A 24,064-nucleotide genomic window follows, 5' to 3' on the forward strand; every position below is an offset into this window, starting at 1 on the left:
AGCTCACAAAGAACTTGTAATGATAACCAGCATCTCGATAGTTATTTTCAGAAGGTAATCCCCCATGGGTTGTCTCGGTCTTGCCCACACAAACAACTTATCGATCATCAATTTTTAAATGCCCTGGTAATCCTATGCTACGCGTCACTCTTGCTTTCACCCCCGACTGTCATCTTATGCAAGCCTGAAAGCTGATCCACGCAGAGAGAAACTCATTAGGTCGTGTCGGAGCAGGGACATTTGCAACCGTTCAAGCTTGACAGTAAAACGGGGTCACAGCCTCCTCCTTGATCCTCTGTCTGTTCTTTAGTCAACCCCCCCTCCTCCCTCCTCCCTCTCAAAAAAAAAAAAAAAAAAAAAAAAAAAAAAAAAAAAGAGAAGAAAGCACCACTGTCTCACTGATTTGGCAGATGCTGCAGAGACCATTTACATTGGTCCAGCTCAACTAGGCCCTCACAGTGCAATGGCACAAGCTGCACAAACAGCTTTCCTAGGGCCTGACGGAAACACTGACAAATTGTATCACGCGGCGGACGTGGAAACGGGGACACTTGACTTTTTCAGGGACCAAGGAAGGCCAGCAGTATTTATCTAAGCTGGGCGATGCTGGATCCACACTGATCCGACTAAAGCTTTTAGCATTTTTATACTGTTGACTTATTGAGCTAAAAGCCGGGCACATCAGCAGCTTAGCTTCATTTGCCAGGTACACTGAAACGACTCGTTTTATTCATGCCACGAAGACGCTGGTTGCTTTCCTCCCCTAATAATAATAATAATAATAATAATAATAATAAGGCCTAAAAACAAGAACGTCACCCAGAACGCCCCTCTGCAGTTAAGCAAGTTAAGGGAGTGGAAGATGAACTGATCTCCAAAAGGCATAAAAGTTAAAGATAAAGAAGGACCATGCAGATGTTTGGCCACCCTAAGAGATTTGAGCCCTCCGTTAACTTTTCCCAAGGTCTGAGCTCTTAATTAGCTTGGTAGGGCTATGGCCTGTTCCCAGTAATTGATAGTAAAAGTCAAGTGATGCAAATTTCACTTTTCATTATAAACACTCAACTCCTTAAACTTTGTCCTAACAGCTGCCTAGCGCTCTGAAAATGAATAGAACTGATGGCCACAAAGCAGGAGAAGACTATAAGAAAAAAGATATACATATAAGAGTGTTAAAAGATATACTGATAAAGATTCCAATACTGATATTGGGATCAGAATTTAAGTATCGTGTCATATCTAGCCAATACAGTACAGCACAGAACCCAGAGATTTAATGACAATGAGCAACATACAAGCATGTATACGATGACTGTTGGCAAAGTGCTAAAGACGACTGCTGACGGCTGATCTTTCCGAAAGTAATATGCAAGACAAACGGTCATTCGTCTGAATCTGAGCTTCTCGTCAGGTACCGTAATGAACATTTACTCATGTTTATTACATAGTTATGTAATTATTATTTAACAGTTATTGCAGACGAGTAAGGAATAGAAAAGAGCACTCGTGACGGACACTTCAAATGCTTGTATTTGTATGAACTAAGGCAGATGTGCACTCTTGCATCTCAAATAGTTTAATATTGAAAATGAAGTCCACCTATGTGTGGTCACATCGTATAAAGCTTCAACAGGCACTGACTAGCAACTGTGTTATGCCATGAGGAGTTAGATGTTCATAAAAAAATAAAATAAAATAAAAAAAAAAAACGAACTCCAAATTGTTTGGATATTTAGTCTACAAACAGCAAATTCTTTTCTACAGTCAGAAGCATGGAGTTGAAGTACAAACGGAACAGGACACTGAACAGTACTGTAGCTAATCCTGCAGGCTTACGAAGTGACCAAGGCCATTTGTCACCTTCATGAAGTCATCTTATGAATACAATTTTTTCTTCTTTTTTTTTTTATACCTTACCAATGAAGCAAGAGTGAGACGTGAGATGATCAGACGTCAATTCCACAAAGGCAGCAATAAAACCCCCAAAAATGAAAAGAAAAACAAAAAACAAAACAAAAAAAAACCCCTTCCAGCATATGTACACGTTTTTATTCAATACAAATTAAAAATTGTTCTTGCTCTCTTGTTAATGCAGGGTCTAGGAGTTGGATGTGGAGGAAACGGAAACAGTTCTCAGAAGAATTAACGGCAGAATCGTCCAGCAGCGTACAATCACGGCGGGCCCTGACTTGGCGCCGGCGTTGCGGGAGGCGGGGCCGACAGGACCACGTCATAGTAAGAGCATAGCAGCATGGGGCAGAGCTCACGAGCTGATCGGTGGAATTAGATCAGCTGACTCTAAGGCGTCTCCAACGTCCAGGTCCTCGCAGGGACTGTCGCAGGGCTCGGCCTGCCTGGAACTTTCCCTGTCTAGTTGCTGTTGAGATTGAATCTTCAGAATGAGCTCCTTGATCTCGTCACGTTTAGTTTTCATTCGTTGCTGAGGAAACCAGTCCAATAGGTTCATAGGGAGATGAAAACTTGGCAGAGGATTCTTTTAGACAGATAAAAGACAAAAAGAAACGGAACAAAAGATCCATATTTAGAGATGTATTAAAGGTTCATCAACAATAGGCGGGAAGAAAGGTCTATATAAAGATCCAAACTGTTACATTTGTTATAATTAGCACTTTCTAAAACCCTGACGTTTTTTTTTATAAACATAGAGCTAAAGCTTTATTAGGGAGCATTATTTTGCAAATAAGAGTATTTCCATGTTTCTGATGGTCTTCAAAGCAGTTAAAACAGCACGTTCTGTAATCTTTCAGGACATTCTGCTAATACATACATTTATTCCACACTTTTCTCTTTTACAGTTTAATTACAGAGAACTGCATTTAAATTCTCTTAAGAAAACACTGAAAATACTATTGCACCCTACTTGCAATAGATAAATAATCATGCCATTTTACAGGCATATTAGTATGCATATGTGAGCATAGCATTTCTTTTATATCATAAAGCTGTGCACTTGTGTTCTTTGTAAGTGGGGCAGTGGTGAAGCACTTGTTCCACCTGCAGGACCGTCCACTAAAGTCTCACTTTAGACGCAGCACTTAATTCTACCCTGCTGCCAATTCAGTTACTTCACAACTTGGAGCAGTTCATGTAATTTATTCTGTTCAGTTATCATAGCCCTTAAGGTGCGTGTAATTTGGAAACTTACAGACCAGAATGCTTCCATGACCATAATGTTTATTCCCCATCAGTATTATTGTGTGAAGATGCAAGCACCCAGCACAAACTGTGTGCACATAAAAGCCCTGAAACATGTATTACAAGCATGCCTTTTCGGCCCTTTTAACCCAAATGTCAGTTTAGAATTACAGGCAGAGTGTTTTTTCACCACCGTACCTCAAAGAAGCTCTCGACGTACTGCAGGACATAGACGCCGCAGTCACTGAAGTTGTCCTGCTGAGGCACACGTGGGCTGGAGCCCTTCATCACTTCCTTCCCAAAACTCCTCTGAGTTCCCTTCTTCACCTCCCACTCCACCTCCAGATACCTGAGCAGAAACACATACGGTCATGTGCAACTACACACTAAACATGCACAGTGTGACTGGTCAATTCAAGCATGACCATTCATCTCACACAGATCTGTGATGCTTAGGGATTCCTCTTAGTTTGTCCTCCAATTGGAAAACCTAAGCACCCAGCCAGTAGACTCACAATAACGACATTTACGTGTACACCAGTGTTTCAATACAGTTCTGATTAAGGCAGACAGCCTAACTAAGCTCATGGGCAAAGTAAAGTCCTATCCGAGTTATGTTTAGCCGAGTGTGGTGCATTAAACAACCTGTGTGAAAATGAGCTTTTTACAAGATGCCACTCACAGGACCAGGGGAGGATGAATAATAAGGATTAGAAAAAAACATGAGTCACAAAAGGTGAAAGTGCTGCACATTTGCAGAGAGGATGGGGTCGTATCACATGATAAACTATGTCGGCAGGCATGTAAACAGGACTAGCTATAAAAGCTTTTGTAAACTTCAGGTTTGGTCCAGTTTCTCATACTGTCCAAGAACTTAGTTAGGAAGTATGTAAATGTAGCTATAGTGTCAATAAGGCATTCACTCAAAGTGTGCAGAGAGCTTAACACTGATTAAAACCACTTGTTCGAAGAACTTCACTGGCTGATAAGAGACATAACCTACTCTCGCAATGTCTTCACCACTGTTGATCTGGCAGGACCTCGCAAGGAGTCCATGATGAGAATACAGGGTCTGAGAAATGAGCAGAGCACAACAATGAAGTAAAAGCACCAATATCTGGACAACCTCTCATTTCTTTCTAACATAAAACGCCACGTTTATCATTACATCGTACAGGTTACTAATACACAGTAGTCAGTGTAGACAAGATCAGCTGGTCTTTCTCTCACTACAGATACTATATGCATTTTACAGTTCCTTGAGTCCAGGGAACTCTGCTTACAACCATGTCGCCACCTACTGGCATTTTTTTACACTGCACAGGTTTATTATTAATAAATTGGCTTAACATACTGAATGGTGTATGCTTACTGTCTGCAGACGGTGGGTTTGGATGCCCACTCCATGTTCTCCGAAACTCCAGTGTCATCTACCAGTGTTCCATCTTCACTGCATTCATCCTGGTAGACAAACAATGCTATACTCAGGGAGAATATGGTGTAGCGTCCACGATACCTCAAGCTTAGCTTAAATAAACTTTCAAAAACAGACAACTGGAATTCATTTATCCACCTTTCCAAGCTTATAAACATAACACACAAAGGGGCGGGGCAAACCTAAAAACTAGAGATGTGTCAATATCCAATAATAAGGCAACAATAATAAGGTATATCATCAACATTATAATAATAATCCTGTTACTGCAATAAAATGTCTGCATTTTTAGATATGCAGAGTAGCCCTGGTTCCAGTAGGCTTTTCAGTAGTTTTTTTGTGTAATTCACTATGAGCTTTAAAAGTGCTCAGATCAAAGTTATATACCCACCCTGTATTGCTTGATGTGCTAGCTAGAGGGTGTAAAACCAAACTTCTGACCCCCAAAAAGAATTTTTGCCTACCACACACACTTACATGACATGAGCTTTGGTCATCAGAGAAGGTTCCAGGCTCATCGTTGCCATAACACACGCTGATTCTGTGCAAAGCATCTTAAAACAAAAAAAGGAACAATTCAGATTTAAGAGTTAAATTTCTATATATTAATATAATAATAAATTACGCTGTCCTCTAATAATGCCAAACACCCCTCTACAACTCACCTGTGTAATGTGGCTGAACTTTGACCTGTCCGTTTATCCCGTGCCCTTGGGCACAGGTATGCTCCGATTGTCTGTGTGCACAGGGAGGCTTGCTTGCATGACTCACGGGGTGCTCACAGAGAGCATCTCCCACTGCATTAACCTCAAACTTGTTAAAGGAGATAGGCTCTGTGTGGGGGGAGGGCTCCTCTAGGCCTCCTTCACTCATGACAGAGGTGCCAAGCTGGGCTGAGGATGGGGCGTTGCCCCGGGAGTGGGATGAGGGCGAAGGCTGGTACAGAGGGTTGGGTTCGGTGTGAACCCCATCAAGGCCTGGGAAGCAGATCACTGCGAGATACCAGTGGGCTCTGATCATGTAAAGAAACACATGGAGAACGAAAAAATTGCACAGATGTAACCATTTCTTTTTCTTTTCATAGAGTACTTTATGTACTTCGTTTACATCAATCAAGGAAATCATACCCAAAATATACAGTTCATACTGCTATTTTTCTCAAATGTAGGCAACAATGGCTTACGACTCATTGATGGGAACAAAGATGAAGTCCTTCTGAAAAAGATCCACATGCCGCGTCCATGTTTTAACCCTGTTGTGCTTCCTCTTCTGTATCCTGAGCAAGGTTACAAAGGACAGTCACATTTGTTTATCCATAAATATGAAAACTCATGAGCAATGCAAAAAAGAAGTTGCCAAGTTCAGTAACCAGTCCCTGACAAGGTCAGGTGGCATAGTTTATTTAGTAATTTTAGCATGAAAATCTGGTCAATTCTGGTGCACCAAGACTACAATACAAACGGTAGCTGCTGTAGAATAATTTAACATATAATTCATAATAATAATTCAACAACTATGCAGACACAAGTCATGTCTAAAATTGTAGCGTTTCTTTCTTATTAAAGGAACCTACGGTAGGTTGGTTGTGTCTTGTGCATTCCTCCTCTCTCTCTGGTTGAGTCTCTTGTAAAAGAAGGAGCTGAAGACATGACTTCTAAGCGCATCTTCCTTTTTCAACTTCTCTATAAACAAATACCTATTCAAAAAACAACAAGCAGTTACTAAATACAACATGAATACGCTACTTTACCATGCAGAGCAGCAAAGCTCTTTAACAGTGAAGTAAACAATTAAGTGCCAAGATAACTCTGATCATAATCTGAAGTTGTTCAGTTGACTATTCGTTGTAGTTGACAGTTATTGCAGATCAAGTATTTTGGAATACAGCACGTAACGTGGTCCAGACTAACTTCAAGTAAAAGTCGATGATAACGTCGTTCAGAAACTCTCCGTCGTTTAAACAGTGAAGGTCTTCATTCGTCACAGAGATTCCACCTTTAGCAGGTGGAGGGGGGTACACCATTAACCTAAAATAAATAAATAAAATAACATTTAAAAATGATATTATATATATATATATATATATATATATATATATATATATAAAAAATATTATTTTTATGATTATATTTATGTATTTCGGTTGGAAAGCTCATCGGTTTTAAACCTAGAACTGTGCTGAATCAACAGATGCTGATGTGTGACTTTTGTGAAGGGTTTTAGGGTGAATCAGTATGTATTATGTAACAAGTTCAACACTAAGCTGTTCTTACTTTATGACCGGGCCTGTGAAAGTAGGATGCAGCTCTGCCATATCTTCATCGTCATCTTCATCATAGAACGCATGGAGATGACTGGACATCCGCGTCCTGACCGGTGTATCTGTTGAAGCGGTGGGGGGTACAGTTACCGCAGTTGCTGTAGTGACTGTTGCTGTTGCTGTGGTTACTGAGGCGGTTATAGTTGTTGCAGGTGGTGATGTTGTGGTTGAAGTCGAACCCAATTTGGCCTTCTGTGCTTTTGCCTAAGAAAAACAAACAAATAAATTAAATAAAATTGATGTGCCCCGTAACAGTGAATCTGCAGTGGCATGTAACACAATACCAAGATAATTTGCATTTCACAAATTCAAATGATATCAACTGTCGTCTCAAAGTCTAAAATACACAGTTATTATGCATAAAAAAAAAAAAGTATTTACTTTTTGTCCTTTCATTTGAACACGCCTGCAGCTCTTTACATTGCGCAAAAACTCTAACTAATAGACCAATAAAAGTCTTTTTTTTTTTTTTTTTTTTTTTACAGCAATAAGGGGTTAAAGCCACGCTTACCTTCTCCTTTTCTTTTGACGCTTTGTTATACTGAACAAGTCTAACATTGGCCTCATCAAAGGGTAGTCTGGCAGGAAAGCCGGAGAGGTTATTGTTTCGGCCAATCTCGACCAAAATGTCTTCCAAAATCATCTGCTCTTGCATCGAAAGGCCGTTTTCAAATATCAACACTATGTATTTCTCATCAAGGTCTAGAGGAAAAGAAGAAAAGATGAATAATTAAAATACAGTCATGCTATCAAAACAAGCTGCCCTTAAATTTGTTACTGTAAAGCTGAGCCAAGCTGTGCTACTCACTGTTACCGCTGCAGTCGTACCACAGGCCTCCGCTCTCCTGGGACATCTGGAGCTGGGTGCGTAGCCGCTGGCACTCGCTGTCACTGGTCTGGAAGAAGAGGACGGGCAGTTTCCTCACACAGCACCACTCGCACTTGGTCAGCTCGGACGACTTTAGACGCACCTTCTCTAGCACGTCAACCTCCTGACCTGCACAGTGAAGAATCAAATCTTACGTTTCTGGAAAAGAGACTATGAAGCAGACTATAAGACAAGGAACCCGTTCCCAAACAGACCCAGCCGGACTCGCAGATCTTTCTTCATCCATCAATCAGATATGTGCAACATTGACTGGTATATTTTCAAATCACGCCTCAAAACTCATCCGTTTAAGACAGCATACAGTCTATAGCCTGCTACATTGATTTTATGCTACTTTAAAATTGCTTTCCTGTTTTTACTGTTTCTTATGTTGTGTTTTTGTTTTGATTTTATTATTTTATATACGGTGACCCTGAGAATCATGAAAGGCACCTATAAATAAAATGTATTATTATTATTATTCAGTTGATTTGTACAGCAATTTAAGTGAGAATGGTCCACACAGCATCCAACTTGTTTTAAAGCTTTTCAAAGAAAGTGTAAATGAAGGAACTTACCTTCAGTTTCTAGTTGTATGTATTCTACAGTGAACTAAATGGAAGAAAGAAATGGAAAAAAATAAATAAATAATCGCTCATTGTACATTACAATACATAGCCTCCACAAATTGTAATTAGAGAGGTTTTTAAGCTTTTGACTAAATGAAAGAAGCTCACAATGACTGGTTTGGTCACCATCCTGCGTAGACTTCCTATCCGCACACTCCTGCACTCAAGAATAATGCTTTCCAGCTTTGGTGGCTGGCCCACTTTGCGCTTCTTAGACGGAGATGGATCCTCACATAATGTATTCCCAAACTGTAAAGACAAACACATGCACTGTACTGCACGAAGACAGACATTTAACTCAGTCATCTCATACAGTGTTTTGAAGTTCATGGCTTTAGGTGCTTTAACAGATGTAACTATGCACAGCAATAATATGACAAACTACAATACTAATCTTGAAGCCATAAAAATAGCAAACTGCAGAGGTCAATTCTCAAACACTGGATTAAAACAATGTAAAAACATTTTTTGTTTTTAAATACATAAGCTACAGATTCAGGCTCTTACTGCATCTTTCATGCGGTTTCTCCTGGGTGCCACGTTCCTGTGGTCCACGTCTGTGAAAAAATCACACGCATGCTCCTCATGTTCTACAACTCCTTTAACCGCCGCTTCCACTCTACCACCAGAGGGTGCCGGAGATGAGTGGGCAGAGTCAGCAGGCCTCGGAGAGACACTGTCCAGCCTGTTGACACTGCCCGTACTGGCATTGTCTGCCTCCTCGTCTTCATCACTGGACAGCACGACTGCAAATATATGCAAACAACTTGAGGGTGCAATGGTAGCCTTTATGCAAATCTTGCTCAAACTAAAACTGAATGTTTGTATGTGCAGATCTCTCTGCATTACTAGGGCCCCTAGTGTTACATTCAGGCATTCATTCTGATGCTAAATAATGTCAACTAGCAATCACCTTTTAAAATCATTAAAAGACTGAAAAGAAATCACACCTGTAACTGCAAGAACAGTGTTGGGCTAAACAAGCTAACTGAACTAATATTAGACCAAATACTGCAAAAGCTTGAAATCATCAAATGTGTGCATTATTGGCAAAAGCCATATTTTCCTTAGTATGAATTCCCAAAATGCTGAACATGCAAGCTGTGATTCACAGTGAGCACAGCTTATCAGTTGGAACCTTCATGTTCCAACCAAATGCAAACGTTTGGAGAACTGCATGTGTTTTCTAAGTAAAAATTTATCATGTTCTACAGCGTAATTACTGTTTAACCGGCTTAATTTAAAAAACAAATGTGTCAAAAAAAAAAAAACTTTTGCATAAAATTAGATATCATGTATGAAGTTAGGGGGTTCTTCTAAAGGTGTGTTCCAGTTTCAGTTGTGCATTTTAAATTCTACAGCATAATATTATATATGTAAAATGCCATTTGTGATTTAGTCACAGAAAAAAGTATTTGCTAATCTACAGCATTAGTGCTGATATTTATATCTGATTTGTCACATTCCTACATTAGCATAACATTAGCTTATCGTTCACTAAATAACTTTTTGTCTTGTTAGTGTGTCTAGTCATGCTATGAATATTATGATATTCAAGTGAAATAAGACAAATATTTAAAAATTAATACTTGGGGTTACAAACAGGGCCCAGCCAATTCCCTTCACCCAGTACACTGCAAACTCTTCAAATGGGTCACCAGCTAGGCACCTCTCTTCATCAGTGCTTCGTTAAATAAAGACCACCTCAACCAACAGGTACTTGGGCCTACTTTAGTGTGTGTATATAAATATATACATAGTAAAAATACAGTTCTTACTATTTTTTTTTTTACTATAAAATGTTGCTGTGGGCAGAATACTGGCTTCACGAAGAACCAGAAGAACAGTATAACGCCATGTTCATGGTCCAATTTATCTAATCCACAACCACTGACTAGCTCTCTTAACCTCAACCTCTGAATCCAAATTCCACCAGCAATGACGTGACAGACTTTGCTTCAAAACCCCTAACACCTAACCTCTCTCTACCAGTCTAAGATATGCCTGCAACAGACACTCTCTCACCTCAGCCACCAGATCTACATTCTTAAATTTAAATTCAATTTCATCTTCAAATGTAACGGTTAGTACTACTAAACAGACAATCTGTTTGCTTTCTGAATAGAACACCATGTAGTTTGACCCTGCACTTGATATTCCTCATGCACAAATCTAATTGCCCTGCCGCCACAAACAATGGGCATGTCCTTGCCCTGTAAGACAACTCCTCCTAGAACTTTTTTTTGAGCTAGCTCAGAGATCCTTACGGTTATCTCACAGCATGGAAGGAAAGCGCATTAGGCTTTCCGACTTACTATGACTTCAATACTAATTGCTACTCACTCGGGTCATTGAGTTCATGTTGCTTGGCGAGAGGCTGTCTCTTGCCCTTGGTTAGCTTGGCTTCATATGCCCCAGAGTTCCCTGCTGCAGTGACAGAGGGCCTGCCGTTGTGTGGCAGCTGCAGGTTCCCTCGCGTGATTCGTGCCGGTGGGTTCATGACAATGTCCACTTGGGCAGAGCGCCCCCCTGAGGCCGGGCCATAGAAGTTCTTGCTGAGCTGCATGTTAGTGGGGCCGGGAGAGGGCTGGGAATGAATAGGTGGTCGAGGGGCGGGAGAGGACGGGATGGTGGGGAGGAGGTGGGTCTCTGCGGGCAGGGGGTTCCCACAGTTTTCGCACTTGACGTGGTCCTCACTTTGCTGGCCACAGTTTCCACACACAGTGAAGTACTCATCTGGCTGCAGATCCTGAGGGACAGAGAGGAAATTTAGACTGGGCATTCGCTGCTTGGCAGAGGTCAGTGGAGAGGGGTGTGAACATTTACAATTAAACCTAGCTCAAACAGTGTTTCTTAATTCTGATCCCAAGGACTCAACTGCTCTGCACCCACTTTCTCTGCTCTGCCTTTTATGGCTTGGATCAGGTGTGTTAGAGTTGAGAATTATTGAAATATTGTAGGTCAGCGGATCCCATAAAGCTGGATGAAGAAAAAAAAGCTAGTTTAACAAAGCTAACCAACATTGCTAACAGTGATAGGGACAGAAAGAGAACCATGTTTCATGTCCTGTCACACAATTTGGACTGTTTCTCTACAGCTAGTTTCCTATACACCTTCATTGTCTAATAGCAGTTAATGGACATGTCAAAGCCTGCCCTTAATCAGCAGCAGATGTTTGCACATCATAGTGATTCCATTAAACCGGTGCTGATGAGATGGCAGGACATGATTCATGTCAGCCAGATGCTTGATGCATATGAATAAGTGGCGTCCCTAATTGAAACACTTTTAGAAACATTGCCGCTTGGCGGGTTTAGAAATGTGAGAATAACTACTACAGCATGAACTGATCTATCAATGGCAGCTTTACCAAGAATTACACTTATAATGAACCCAAGGAGTCAGAGTCAAGAGAGGTATCACAATCCGTCTCTGTTCACCAGCTCTTACCTCCACTTGTACGTCAGAAGTTGGAACAGTGCCCATGCCCTCAAACAGCGGCCGCCGTTTTTGCTGGACGCACCGCTTTAAGTTCAGATTCTCCGATTCTGGAGGACACACAAAAAGAAAAACATGTAGGAAGATTTTTCTTTAACAGACAAAAGAACATAAGGTATCCTTTAATCATTTGAACATGCAATGCTGTTCATTAACAAACAATAAATGATCATTTTGCATTCTGTCTTTGAGGTGCACATCTCATGTTTGCACCAAGTCATAAAGCTGGCCACATGGCAGGTCACAGAATCAGAATATTAAGCAGCCTGCAGTGCCTCCCAGATGACTGTAGGGAACAAAGGCATTTCCCTAGCTTTGAGATGTCTGACAGCCTGCCCTTCCAATCACCATGCACCACTCCAAGCTTACAGTATTCAGGGCTTGATTATAGTAGTAATCGGTCAATCAACCAACTTCTTTTTTTTTTTTTTTTCAAAAACTGCCCAATAACAAGCAACATATACCATCTGATTCCAAAACATCAAAAAGGCAAGATTTTAAACTTCCTTAAAAAAAAAAGAAAAAAAAAAAAAAAAGTCAAAGTACAATCGTACAAAAGTACAAAGAGGACTAGTTGCTGCTGAATACGGACAAAGCGGCATCCTTCCCAAAAAAACAAACAAACAAACACGCAACCCACAGCACACTAATCAGGTTGCTAATTACTGCACAATATTGTTAAGCCAGTATTGTTGCCAAAAAAATAATTCATTAACACTAAATACTTTCAAACTGAACATTACAATCTCACAGTTGTAAACCACTGACTACATACATGCTCAGAAAATCACAACTGTGGCTATACCTTCACCTTCCTAAATTACTTTATTGAATTCACAAGGACCATTTTCCAATGCAAGTGAACCAATTCACAGTTTACATACAGATTTGGAGACAATATAGTGCTACAAATGATCTACTAAATTAAATGACTGAGTGCATCTGTGCGGATTATTCCATTTTTATGGACACAGCTTATGATGGTTTCATGAAAATAACCAGTAGGTGTCGATTTCATATAGTGGGAGAGAAAACTACAATTTAAAACATAGGTCTTAATGCAAACCTTTGAAATCTTGCATATGATTCAATAAAAATGCAATTTAAACAACCAAATTCAATAGTGTAATACAGCAGTAACTAACTAAAGATTAGAGATATGAACATTTTGGGAGGAAAAAAATAAATTACTTAAACCATGCCTTTTTTTAACTTCATTAAAACGATAAACCACAACGATAATATCCACAACATTTGTAAGCCCTTATAAATCCAACACACAGAAATGGAGAAACATGAGGCAAAGCCTCCAGAGAGACGTAACTCACAGCTGCAGAAAGGTTATTTAACTGCACATTTTTAAGACCATTTATGTAGTCTATTCAGACATTGCCACGGCAACAGGACATATCTTTTGAAATCCTCTTTTCTGAGGACAGAGGTGCCGTCTTCCTCCATCTCCTTTTCTCGGCTCTATCCTTCCCTCTCGCGCTCTCTCTCCTCTCCCGGGAGACACACCGATTAATCAGAGGCCAGCAATCCCCTCTGGCGTGCGGAGACGCAGACGCACACAGCAGCATGGAGCTTTGCCTCAATCATCAGGCATGCACACGCACACACACTTTTTGCCTCCCCACGCGCTGCGCTATCTTGGACAGCACACAACCATGATACACACTGTTCCTTCTTCCATTCTCTCAGTCATGCAACAGCACATCTCTCTGTGCACGAACGAACACGGCATTCCCATTAAGCGAGAGTCAGCGGGCACCTGCAGGCAAAATGAGGCCACAGAAATTGATGTTCAGAGTAGATGCCATTTTACGATGAACAGAGGCCGGTCTTGTCATCCTGTTGTGATGACTAAGGAAAGGAAAGTAGATCCTATATCAGCATAAAAGCCAGACTCTACCCACTCCCGAAGAAATGCAGAAAACAGAGTTTGGCTCATGCATCACGTTGTCCTTGAGCAACTGATCGCGAGCCAGACAGAACTAGCCTTGATTTCCACACAAACAATATCGCCTGTACAAGGAATGGCAATAAAATGGAGACAGCACTCCTGCCTCAACTAGTGAATCAAATACCCACAGATGCAGTTTTACTGTGTGCAATCAATCAGACTGACTGCAAATTGTCCCAAACCCAGATATTACTGCAGACTTGGCTCTAGCTGTTCTGGCTCTAGCTGTTCTGGGCTCAGTCTAGGGTTCAACACCAATGACTGCCCTAATTGGGTCAAGTGGGACAGCATCTGCTCGGTCAAGGTCGAGTTAAAGTTCAGCCTCAAGACCCCCTCCCCCCTATTTTCTTGTTGCCATTTCCCAGCCAGTACCTGGGACACCCCCAAACACACAATGCTATCTGCACCGGAAGGATGAAGGCTAGCATATGCTTGCTAACGCAACGTCAGCTTAACACTCCTGAGGGAGAACACAGATCTTGGTCCAATTATTTTTACCTACCCAAATGAGAGGTTTTACATAGTTTGTAGGTCTTAAAACTAAGAAAGCAGACAAAACTTGATGGTTCGTCGACAGTTGTTTATATGAAGCAGTCCTGAAAAACCACAGGAGTATTGGACCTGTGTATGTGCTGAATGCATACAAAAGTAGTTCATTCTTACTTTATCTAACACATACACACAGAGAGAGAACATAGAAACTGTCCTGAGGAGGACATTCAGACAAAACAGGCAGCAAAACACTCAGACAAAAGCTTACCTGATATCTCTGGGCAGGTTAGAATAATGTTGTCTAGTTCTACTCTTTGGATTTGCTGAGTGGTGAAGTCAGGCCTGCAGGATTGAGAGGAAGACAGTTAAGCACTTATATACATATGCATATGAAGAAAAATCAAGCAACAGTTACGCTCTGTCTGAAACGCAGGGTAGCTGCCTTGATGTCTTGCTGCCCATAAGTCAGTGCATTAGAACAGTGTTTTTTTAAATTGTGTGTTAGTGTGGGGATGACTGTGTCTTAAGGAAGACCACAGAAGGGCCATGCAGTTGCTACAAAGAGTTCTTTGGTAAATCCCGCCACGGATCATAGTATAGAAACATATCTAAATAATACTAAACTTTATTAATGTGATCATACTGTAGATTTCAGTTGAAATAAATACATGTAAATACAAACGAAAATGTGTCTATTTTAGATGAGTCATTTAAAAAACACCACCCCTAAATGTGGTACATTTAGGGACATTTAGAGGCATAACTGCCTTAGAAGGCTGTACTGGAATCAATACATGGCAAAAATACAGACAGCCTACTACTGGCCAACTAATCTTCAAGAAAATAAATAACATGGCAGTAGTTTATGCAAATGCTCAATTCAGACAGAACATTGTCCAAAGGTTTGTGGACACCCTTTGTTATTGGTATTTTCAGCTGCATTACAATTTACCCACTGCTAACACGGGTGTTAAAATGCAGACATGAAGCTAGCATAATCTGTTGGGTCCTTGAGCAAGGCCCTTTACCCTCTCTGCTCCCCGGGCGCTGGAGTTGGCTGCCCACCGCTCTGGGTGTGTGTGTACTCACTGGCCCTAGTTCACTAGTGTGTGTGTGTTCACTACCACAGATGGGTTAAATGCGGAGGACACATTTCGCTGTGCGGTGTACACTGCACAGTGACAAATACGTGCACCTTTACCTTTACCTTTTAATCTACATAGAAAAGCAACGCCAATGAATGGGAGGCAGTGGAGCAGCCACACAAGGTCACAATGCCCAATAGCGGGCTTTAAGCCCCTCTGCATTGGGAACTGCAGCAAGGAGCTGCTCTCTGGTGTGACAGATCTCCACCCAGTACCTTTGAGACTAAACACAAGGCCATTTGTGATGCAGAACTAATGAGCCAACATCAGCACCCGATCTCACTAATACTCTTATGGCTGAATGCAATACAATTCTTACAGTAATGTTGTAAACTCTAGGAGGTCTTCCTTAAGGAGTGGAGGCAATTACTGAAGCTGAAGGGGAAAGGACCTTTTTTTTTATTCCCTTGATTTTGGAAAAAAAAAAAAAAAAACACTGGATGAGAAGGTGTCTACAAATGATTGGCCATTTTGTGTAGGAGCCTCTCTGTAATGCTGCCTGAGGCAGGATATGCTATGTTTCAGACACAGCCCAAAAGGCAAAAATCAAAATGAGAATCATAGCTTACACACGGTCTGAGATTCTGCACTTACATTAAGCAGACAAGCATGACGTGCTGCCACATACTGGGATGAACAGCCGCACATCATATGAAATGCTGCTTAAAGCCTGCATGCATTATGCAATGCATTTCAAGATAGGCTATGGGAAAGCTAAAAACAATCCGGTATAAGCGAAAATGACATTTGAATAGCTAAGACTGAGTGAAAGCAGCAGCAAAAGCTAGCTTTAATCTTGAATGACTATGTTATCTAAAGCAGCAGACCACACAGACACTACTGGCATGACGAACATGACTAAAACTTACCTTTCTTTTAAGTCAAGGTTGCTTTATATGGAGTGCGGGATGTGAATAAATGAAAGGTAACGTTATGTTCAGTTTTTCTTTGTGTGTAGAAAAAAAGCAAGGCGGTAATACGACAGTAAAAAGGTACCATCTCTGTTAAATTACTACATCTAACAAAGGAAAATACCATTTCTGCTTGGCTGAGGTTATATTTTTTTTACCCAGTCATTAACAGTTCTGCTTCTACAGAACAACAGCAGTCAAACAACCCTCTTTCTAACTCCGATACAGGCTAAGTATTATGAATCTATAGACATGTCTATTCTTCCATTAGCTCAGGATGCATCACTGTAGAATACAATAACAGTAACAAGCATGTGAAGTGCTTTACCTTTGGACTGGCTTCCTAACAGGAGTAGGGAGATGAGTGTGCTGAAACAGTCTCCCTTGAACTACCACACCCTGAGAGGGTGCTGGACTCACAATTAAATAATTGGTTCTGTTGGGGAGCGGGGAGATTGCCATTGGGTGTGGTGCTTCACTGGAAGACAAAAAGGATATTACATCATTCATTCATATATACATATTTCTTTTTTAAGCAACTAACTCTATAGTTAGATTGGTAAAACCAAGGTAAACACCACTGTTTCACTACAAATGCAAATAATTCATGCTGTTTTATATCTAAACCTACAGGAATGGAATTGGTGTCCATTTTTTCCAATTTTCACTTTGTGAGAACTCTGACAGTTGTTTGTCACACTGTTGTTTTAATTAAAAATGGACCAACAGTGTATAATATTTGTACAATGACTTCCACTAGAAGTTAAAAGTTTTGTTTTTCTTTTTCTGTAAAGCTGCAGTTTTGGAGACGCAAGGTTTTTGCCCGACAGCAACAATATGGATGTTGCCCTTGAGCTGGCTGTGTTCTTCAGCAAGGACAAAATCGTATCCATAGTAGGGCTGCACCGATTAGTCGACACCATCAACAACATCTATTATATTACTACTATTATATTAACACTACTATAATAATTGGTCGACTCGATTTCTGCATCAACGCTGCGTTAATTCGGAACTGAGGTGAACTCCAGGAAATGCTGGGGTCAGAATCGCTTCCATTGTCTGCCATGGCTGCATTCTGTAGGCACGCTCAGTGTTGCAGCACATCAGTTCTAAGATGTTTAACCTGTTATGATTTGATTAGCAGACACGGGGGTCATAACAGAAATACTCGCTGACTAATCTGAGTAAATAAATTCATTATTATTGACTGATTAGTCGACTACCAAAATAATCATTAGCCCTAATCAATAGTGAGCTAATGTTGATGCATAAATCACATGTGTATGAAACCACACTGACTTTGTTATGCATATGCCAGTCTGCCTGGATCCCTCTTTGTAAGCCAAAACTGAGCAACACTGCATATGTGAAGCAGCATTTGAACCAGTACCTGGGCTTGCCTGTTCCCATTCTGTTGAGGGGTTTGAAATGATTTTGCCGTCTTTCATAAGTCTTCATCTCTATAGGACCAAAGTGCCTCAGAGGGGGAGCCTGCTGTGGGGGAAAGAGGGGAAAAAAGGAGAGTGTATGTGTGAAGGAAAAAAAGATGAAGGGGAAGAGAATGAAGCATTCTCAGCTTCTCTCAGCAAACTCAGCTTCTGTGTTGAATGCACCTATTCAGCAGCTGTATTCGCTAAACCTTGGGGAGGGATGCACTACTTAGCTGACAGGCTCTCTCAATTCATCTCCTGTTCTAAGAACTGTGTTAGGTTATAAAGAATGCATCAGGTACAAGAAGAGTGAGCTAAATTTAAATGCAAAATGAATTCAACTGGAACATTTTTTAACCCAATCTTTTGCATACCATCGCTAGAAAGTGGGACAGTTCTGTATATAATTGTAGATCATGGGGTCACACAATCCAATAACGTTTCTGCAATATTATTTCTATTAAAATGTCTTGAAGTTAGCCTGACACACACACACACACACACACACACACACACACACACACACACACACATTACTACACCCTTAACTCACTTAACAATACAAGGTATGTGCTCCTTTTTGGACAATATTAGAATCCCTGTAGCAGGAGGACTACTTATCAGTGGGCAGATAAGACACAAAGTACCAACAAGCTCAAGTACGAGTCAGAATAGAGAACATTAAAGGAGGACAGATGCAGAATAGGTTGCTGTGACAGAGCAGAGGGGGAGGTAGAGACATAAAAAGAAGAATGAGAAGATTGAGAAGAGAGCCAGAGAGAGGGAGTGAGCAAGTGTCTGGGGGAGTACCTTCATCCCTTCAGGGGAAAGTTCCTGCCGACCACCCACTTGATCCATGGTCACCAGGGAAGTGCTGAGAGGCAAAAGGAAGCAGAGAGACATCAACGAAACTAACCCCACACACACACTATGCTCAATTTACTGCAAAAATGGAACAACTGCTAGACAAACAACCGTGTAAAGACACGTTGGCTTGGAGTTCATGTGTGTTTTAGTCTTATTTAAACGTAGATTGACAAATGTTTTGTTCCTCCAGGCTTAGGGTACGGATTCTCACAAATAACATATCACTACATAAAACCACTTTGGAGCTTTGGCCTAAACTGGACCCAAAAATAGGATAGTTCATTGAACAGGTGACGTGACTCACTGGCTACTGCTAAACCTGGCTCACTTGTCCAGAGCAGGGATGACGATGCATGAGTAAATGAACGGAAGGGAAAGGAAATTTTAACTTAATTGAATTTAGCATGCAGATGTATGCTGACTTTTTATTTGGCAGATTTTGCATGTCTTCCAAAAACGAAGACAAAAGAAATACCCAAATAGTCATTTCAGCCCTTAAAGACTGGCCCCTTGAACAGTTAACTGAGCACTCAGATACCCGTGCATGTCCCCAGTCTGGAGTTGAAGAGCGCTTTGTTTAGATGATCTCAGTTTTAAGTAGAGATAGCTAATGCTCAAGGTCAGGGGCTTTCTTGCCTTTAAACCATAAGACAACCTGTGTGCCCTGATGCTTTTGGCAAATCGAATCCCACCTCCTGAGGACACAGACCTGCTTAATGGGCTGAACAGGGGTTGCTGCTCCCTCATGAAAGTAAAGCCTGGAGCCGTCACATTAAGCTCTGATGATACTGTCCCTTACTCTGCCCATGGACGTCCCAGACTGCTGCATTTGCAAACCTGACTGAAGGGAGGAACTTAACATGGCGATCCTTCTGTCAAAAGCTGAGGCTGCAGCTCTTTCTCCTACGCATGCAGAAAGCCCCGGTCATGCACTGCCACACTTTAGCAAGCGGAAAAGCCGGTGCCTTCACCGTGACTTCAGGTGGAATGGAAGCCATCGCTCACGGTTAAGAAAAGAGGGCGAGAGCAAAGCCGCGGTGGCCCTGGATGCTAAGACAAGCTTTGGAGAAGTGCTTACTCGTTTCTCCTCTCCTCTTCACTGTCATCAGAAAGAGAAAAACTCCAGCTCTGCTTGAACCCTCCATCTCTCTTGGCCTCTGATCTATCTAGAGCTTAGACAGATAAAGAAAGAACACCACACCACACAGTGAGAGCACGGACATGCAGCCACATAAGAACTCTAGGTGAAAGCTCACTCACTACAGAGAGCTTTAGAGTGCAAGCTACTGATCTTTGCATTGAGGGATTTCAGCAGAAACTGATGGCGTCTCAATTTGCATGTGTACGTTTCAAGAATAGACAAACGCTCTCTTTTAAGCCACGTAAAAGGTCACTGCCGAAAAACAAGCAACGTCAAGGAACGTCAAACCAACAGCTATTTTTAGTCAAAACATTTGACTTTGGGGCTACAGAATACGGCAGCCATTAATATCCCAAAAAAGGCTCTTCCGTTTTAGACCGCTTAATGCTTAAAGGGTGGGGCTGACAGTGGCCAGGGTAGCAGATAAGTGGCATGACTCTGCTGCACAGGCCTCAAGTTCTAACTAAGGCATTGTATCCACTGTTTCACTCTTACAAAAATACATTTGGAAAAGGCAGAGGCTCATGAGTGGGGCCCATATTGACATGGGCAATATCATGACATTTTATCTTTACAGTGATCAAAATGATTCAACTACCAGTTTTTGCCAGGGTTTAATATACAATGCGAATGCATTTTGTCTGTGTAAACGCTCACAATACGTATATGTATATGCACACAATGCTAAGAAATTCAAATGTCTTATTGCAATATAATAATAATAAAAGATATGTGCCACATCGCCCACCCTTAGGCTGCCAATACGAGCTGCCTTCCAGTTAAGCCGCTGTTGCTTGCATCAATGATGCACAAAGTGCAGCCTACTCACCCTACTTCACACCCTTAATTTAACCTTTAACTAACATTTTAGGAATGCTGACAGTCCAAGACAGTCGGTCTACTGTGAGCCTTTGATTGTAGCCAGAACTCACCTAACACTTAAGTATCATATTTAAAAGATTTACAGAGCGCCAGAACAAAAACCATTCAGCACTCACCTGGCGAACTGCAGTCACAGGCAGTTCAAATTTGACAGTAGCATCATATCGCTTGCATGCTCTCCAATGAAAAGCATGCATCTCCATTTTTTTCCTTTTTTAGCTTTCTCCATTGGTTGAACCCTGTAGCTGCTCTGTACACTGAATATGCTCTAAATTACTCTAAGCTTTTGAGTAACACTGACGTCCATTCAAAGCTTAGAGCATTTTTGCCTTCCCCTGTACTCAATCTTGGAGATGGACATGGTTTTCACTGGACAGCAACGATATATCAATTTATTATGGGACAGGTTTCTGGACAAGCCAGGCTTTGGACTAAACTGCAGTACCAATAATATAACGAGCCACCATTGAAAATGCATTGTTGTCTAGGCATAGACCTAATCTGACTGCAGATGAGCAACCCTACTGGTCCAAAAGTTTGCAGACACCTGCTTACCAAGCATTTCTGCTGAAATCGTGGGTATCGATAGGGGTTTATTCTGCCTTTACTTTTGTAAAAAGAGAATTGGATTGAATTCAGACACAAGAGCATCCATGAAGTCAGGTACTCACTTAAATTCTGCAATCTCTTATTTGATGTGTGCATATTTACACTTAGCAGTGATACTAAGGTGGGCTGAAAAGGTACAAAGTCAGCCGTGCCTCTCAACCCAACCTCACACTTACAGGATCTAAGTGCATTTACACTTCAACCAGTAAGTCAGTCCTACATTTTCACCTGAAAGCATGAACCACCGTCAGGAGCATAGCCCGCATGTTTCACATACCAAGGTATTGGTATACAGCTCTAACCCTAATGCACTGATGGGGCCTCCACTACAGGCTGCATCAGTTCTTCACCAGAAGGAAAAACATGGACCCAGAGGCCACTTTCCACTAAATAACACCACATCCACAGTGAAATCAGCAAAAACGACCATACTGTAGAGCAAGAACAAGTTTTCCTCTGGTAGAAACGCTTAGAAAAGGAACAGTCAACTGTGAACTCAGTGAAAAGTGCGGAGCAGAAACTTGGCTGGAAGAAACCGCTCAAATCCAAGTTCATGCGTATTTTAGGAAGACGAAACCCTTCAGCTTTCGGATATCCGAAGCTAATTCTCCACATCTAATATACTTTGCTCATTTTTGTTATTGAAGAAAGTGCTAGAAAGCTAGCACTAGCTACACATACGAGGGGAAGATGTCAGTGGCTAATAGCGTCTAGTAGACAAAGCTGCTGTTAGTGAAGCACTTGCAGGCGCGATTAGCAGCTTGTCCTCACTGAAAACGTCCAAACCACGACTCGCAATAAAACACCCAGCCATTCTTTAACGAGCCGACAGCAACCCTGCCTTGACATATCTCTACTGACACCAGTATTTTAGTGTAAAACGTGACGTTTGTCTGTGGTTGTGCAGAAAAGGCCTGCAGCTCTCCTGCCGCTGCAGCTGGTCTGGAGCCTCTTCGGCTAGCTAGCTAGCTAAATGACCAACACATCGCCTCGCTGATGGAGTTTCGCTTCGTAGCTAGCCGCCCTGAAAGACAGCAGGACATGATGCAAGGCTAGAAACGCTGCAATTCGTGTCAAAATGTCGAGCATGCAGGTTTTGGCTAGTGTTAGGCATTTGGAGAAGGGCGCCATCCATCCAGCCAGCCAGCCAGCCAGCTAGCTAGCAAGCTAACCTGCGTTAGCCACAACGGAAAGCGTCAAAAACATGAACGTTGGTTTTTCAAACGGTCAACTGTCCGCTCAGCGCATTTTTCAACGCAGCTACATGTGTGAGCTGTTGGTGTCATTCTGCGAGGTTAAGCATGCACCTTTTGTTGTTTTTTTCTAATACAAGCCCGTCAAAGATGAAGACAAACAATCAATGACCACCCTGCTGGTTAGCCACGTTAGCTAGCGAGAGGCTAACGCAGCGTAGCGCAGCGTAGCGCAGCGCAGCTCCTCGCACGGCTGGCTAGCATTAGCTAGCGATAGCTTAGCTAGCTAGCTAACTACACAAATAAGCCCACGCTCAGTCAGCAACGACGCGAGCTTCAAACGCCTCGAAACCCGCGCTGCACGGCACCGAATAACGAACAGCCTTCACGCCGACCACGGCGCGTAAAACGGCTCCACGCCGAGCTACTGACCTTCAATAAAAAGGCTCTTCTTGTGGGCCATGTTTATTCCATGTTGTCATCGGGTCGAGGCTGTTTTGTCTCTCTCTGCTGAGGGGAGAGAAGTGTGGCCACCTCAAGCTCTGCACGTCCAAAGCAGGGGGACGCAGCGTCAACACGGCGCTTCAGGAAAAAACTCTCACCATCGCAGTTATTTCTGGAGCGAGCTAGCACCAGATCCTCAGCGTCTTAGCTACTAACCTACTCCCAGACCGACTGATAGTGGGTGATCAATTACACGGAATCTCTGCGTAACTTTTAATGAGGGTAATCTCTCGATGGCCTTTTCAGAGCCCCGCTCCCTTCAAACCTGTGCGCGCGTGATTTTCCTCTGACTGAGAAGAAAAAGTGGGAAACTTTCACTTGCATTGTTTTAGCTCATCAAATGTTGTGAACTTGCGAGCATCTCTCTCACACACACACACACACACACACACACACACACACTACTACTTCTGGTTCCGTTACTTTTCAGGACTTGAAGAGTGACTGAACTCATGCAGATGCGGAGCTGGGCTCACTGTAGGGGTTCGTTGTCAGTGATGAGCTGCAGTATTTTAGCCCTTTATACTGACAGAGCCGTGGGCTCGGACTGACTGCTCCTGCTGCACAGGCTGCAACTCACGCGCTGCCTCACTAGATGGCGCCAGAGAAGAGAGTAAGCGGCAGACCCAGCGTCCCACAGTCCAACAGTAAAGTTCCCCATTACTATCTGCATCTCAACTGTTAGATAATAATAATAATAATAATAATAATAGTGTGGACAGTCCACATCTGAACTTTTATTTTTCCCAATATTGTCTGCATTTGAAAAGTATCTTTTTCAATATCTGCATCTGACATTTTTAATTCCCTGCTAATGTTCACTTCTAAAAATGTTTTGCATCTGAAATGTAAAAAAAAATTCATTTCCTATTTATAGAACCCGGCCATAGCAGTAGCAGTGGTGGGTCAGTGGTTAGAGTGCCGGGATATTGATAACAGGGTTGTGGGTTCGATTCCCAGGCTCTGCAAGCTGCCACCGATGGGCCCTTGAGCAAGGCCCTTTACTCTCTCTGCTCCC

General features: G+C 41.9%; 1 protein-coding gene across 5 annotated transcripts; it reads right to left on the reverse strand.

Annotated features, from left to right (window-relative positions):
• Positions 1-1,512: 1,512 nt before the first annotated feature.
• Positions 1,513-23,289, reverse strand: senp6a (SUMO specific peptidase 6a). Of its 5 annotated transcripts, none has more exons than XM_072678649.1 (24): positions 22,975-23,289; positions 19,796-19,889; positions 18,661-18,724; positions 17,811-17,914; positions 16,746-16,895; positions 16,376-16,396; positions 14,630-14,703; positions 11,859-11,956; positions 10,752-11,157; positions 8,916-9,154; positions 8,517-8,657; positions 8,358-8,391; positions 7,720-7,908; positions 7,423-7,613; positions 6,865-7,115; positions 6,502-6,618; positions 6,165-6,287; positions 5,775-5,867; positions 5,257-5,603; positions 5,069-5,145; positions 4,529-4,617; positions 4,160-4,228; positions 3,355-3,505; positions 1,513-2,494 (listed from the first exon to the last, which is right to left on the reverse strand). In XM_072678649.1, the coding sequence occupies exons 1-24, from the start codon at positions 23,003-23,005 to the stop codon at positions 2,264-2,266; spliced, it is 3,384 nt and encodes a 1,127-aa protein (XP_072534750.1). In that variant the 5' UTR covers positions 23,006-23,289; the 3' UTR covers positions 1,513-2,263. The 5 variants fall into 5 exon arrangements, with proteins under 5 accessions (XP_072534750.1, XP_072534749.1, XP_072534754.1 ...); XM_072678648.1 differs by lacking the exon at positions 22,975-23,289 and adding an exon at positions 21,412-22,553; XM_072678653.1 differs by lacking the exon at positions 16,376-16,396.
• Between the last annotated feature and the right edge of the window lie 775 nt (positions 23,290-24,064).

This window comes from Salminus brasiliensis, chromosome 1 (genome assembly GCF_030463535.1).
Source record: "Salminus brasiliensis chromosome 1, fSalBra1.hap2, whole genome shotgun sequence".
Lineage (NCBI taxonomy): Eukaryota > Metazoa > Chordata > Actinopteri > Characiformes > Bryconidae > Salminus > Salminus brasiliensis.

Excerpts from the sequence above, each read along its gene's own strand:
- senp6a (XM_072678648.1), bottom strand. The coding sequence starts at position 21,445 with ATGCACACATCAAATAAGAGATTGCAGAATTTAA. Across the intron at positions 11,158-11,858 it reads CTTCTGACGTACAAGTGGAG|GATCTGCAGCCAGATGAGTA; the intron begins GTAAGAGCTGGT and ends TCTGTCCCTCAG. Across the intron at positions 8,392-8,516 it reads TGGTGACCAAACCAGTCATT|TTCACTGTAGAATACATACA; the intron begins GTGAGCTTCTTT and ends TCTTCCATTTAG.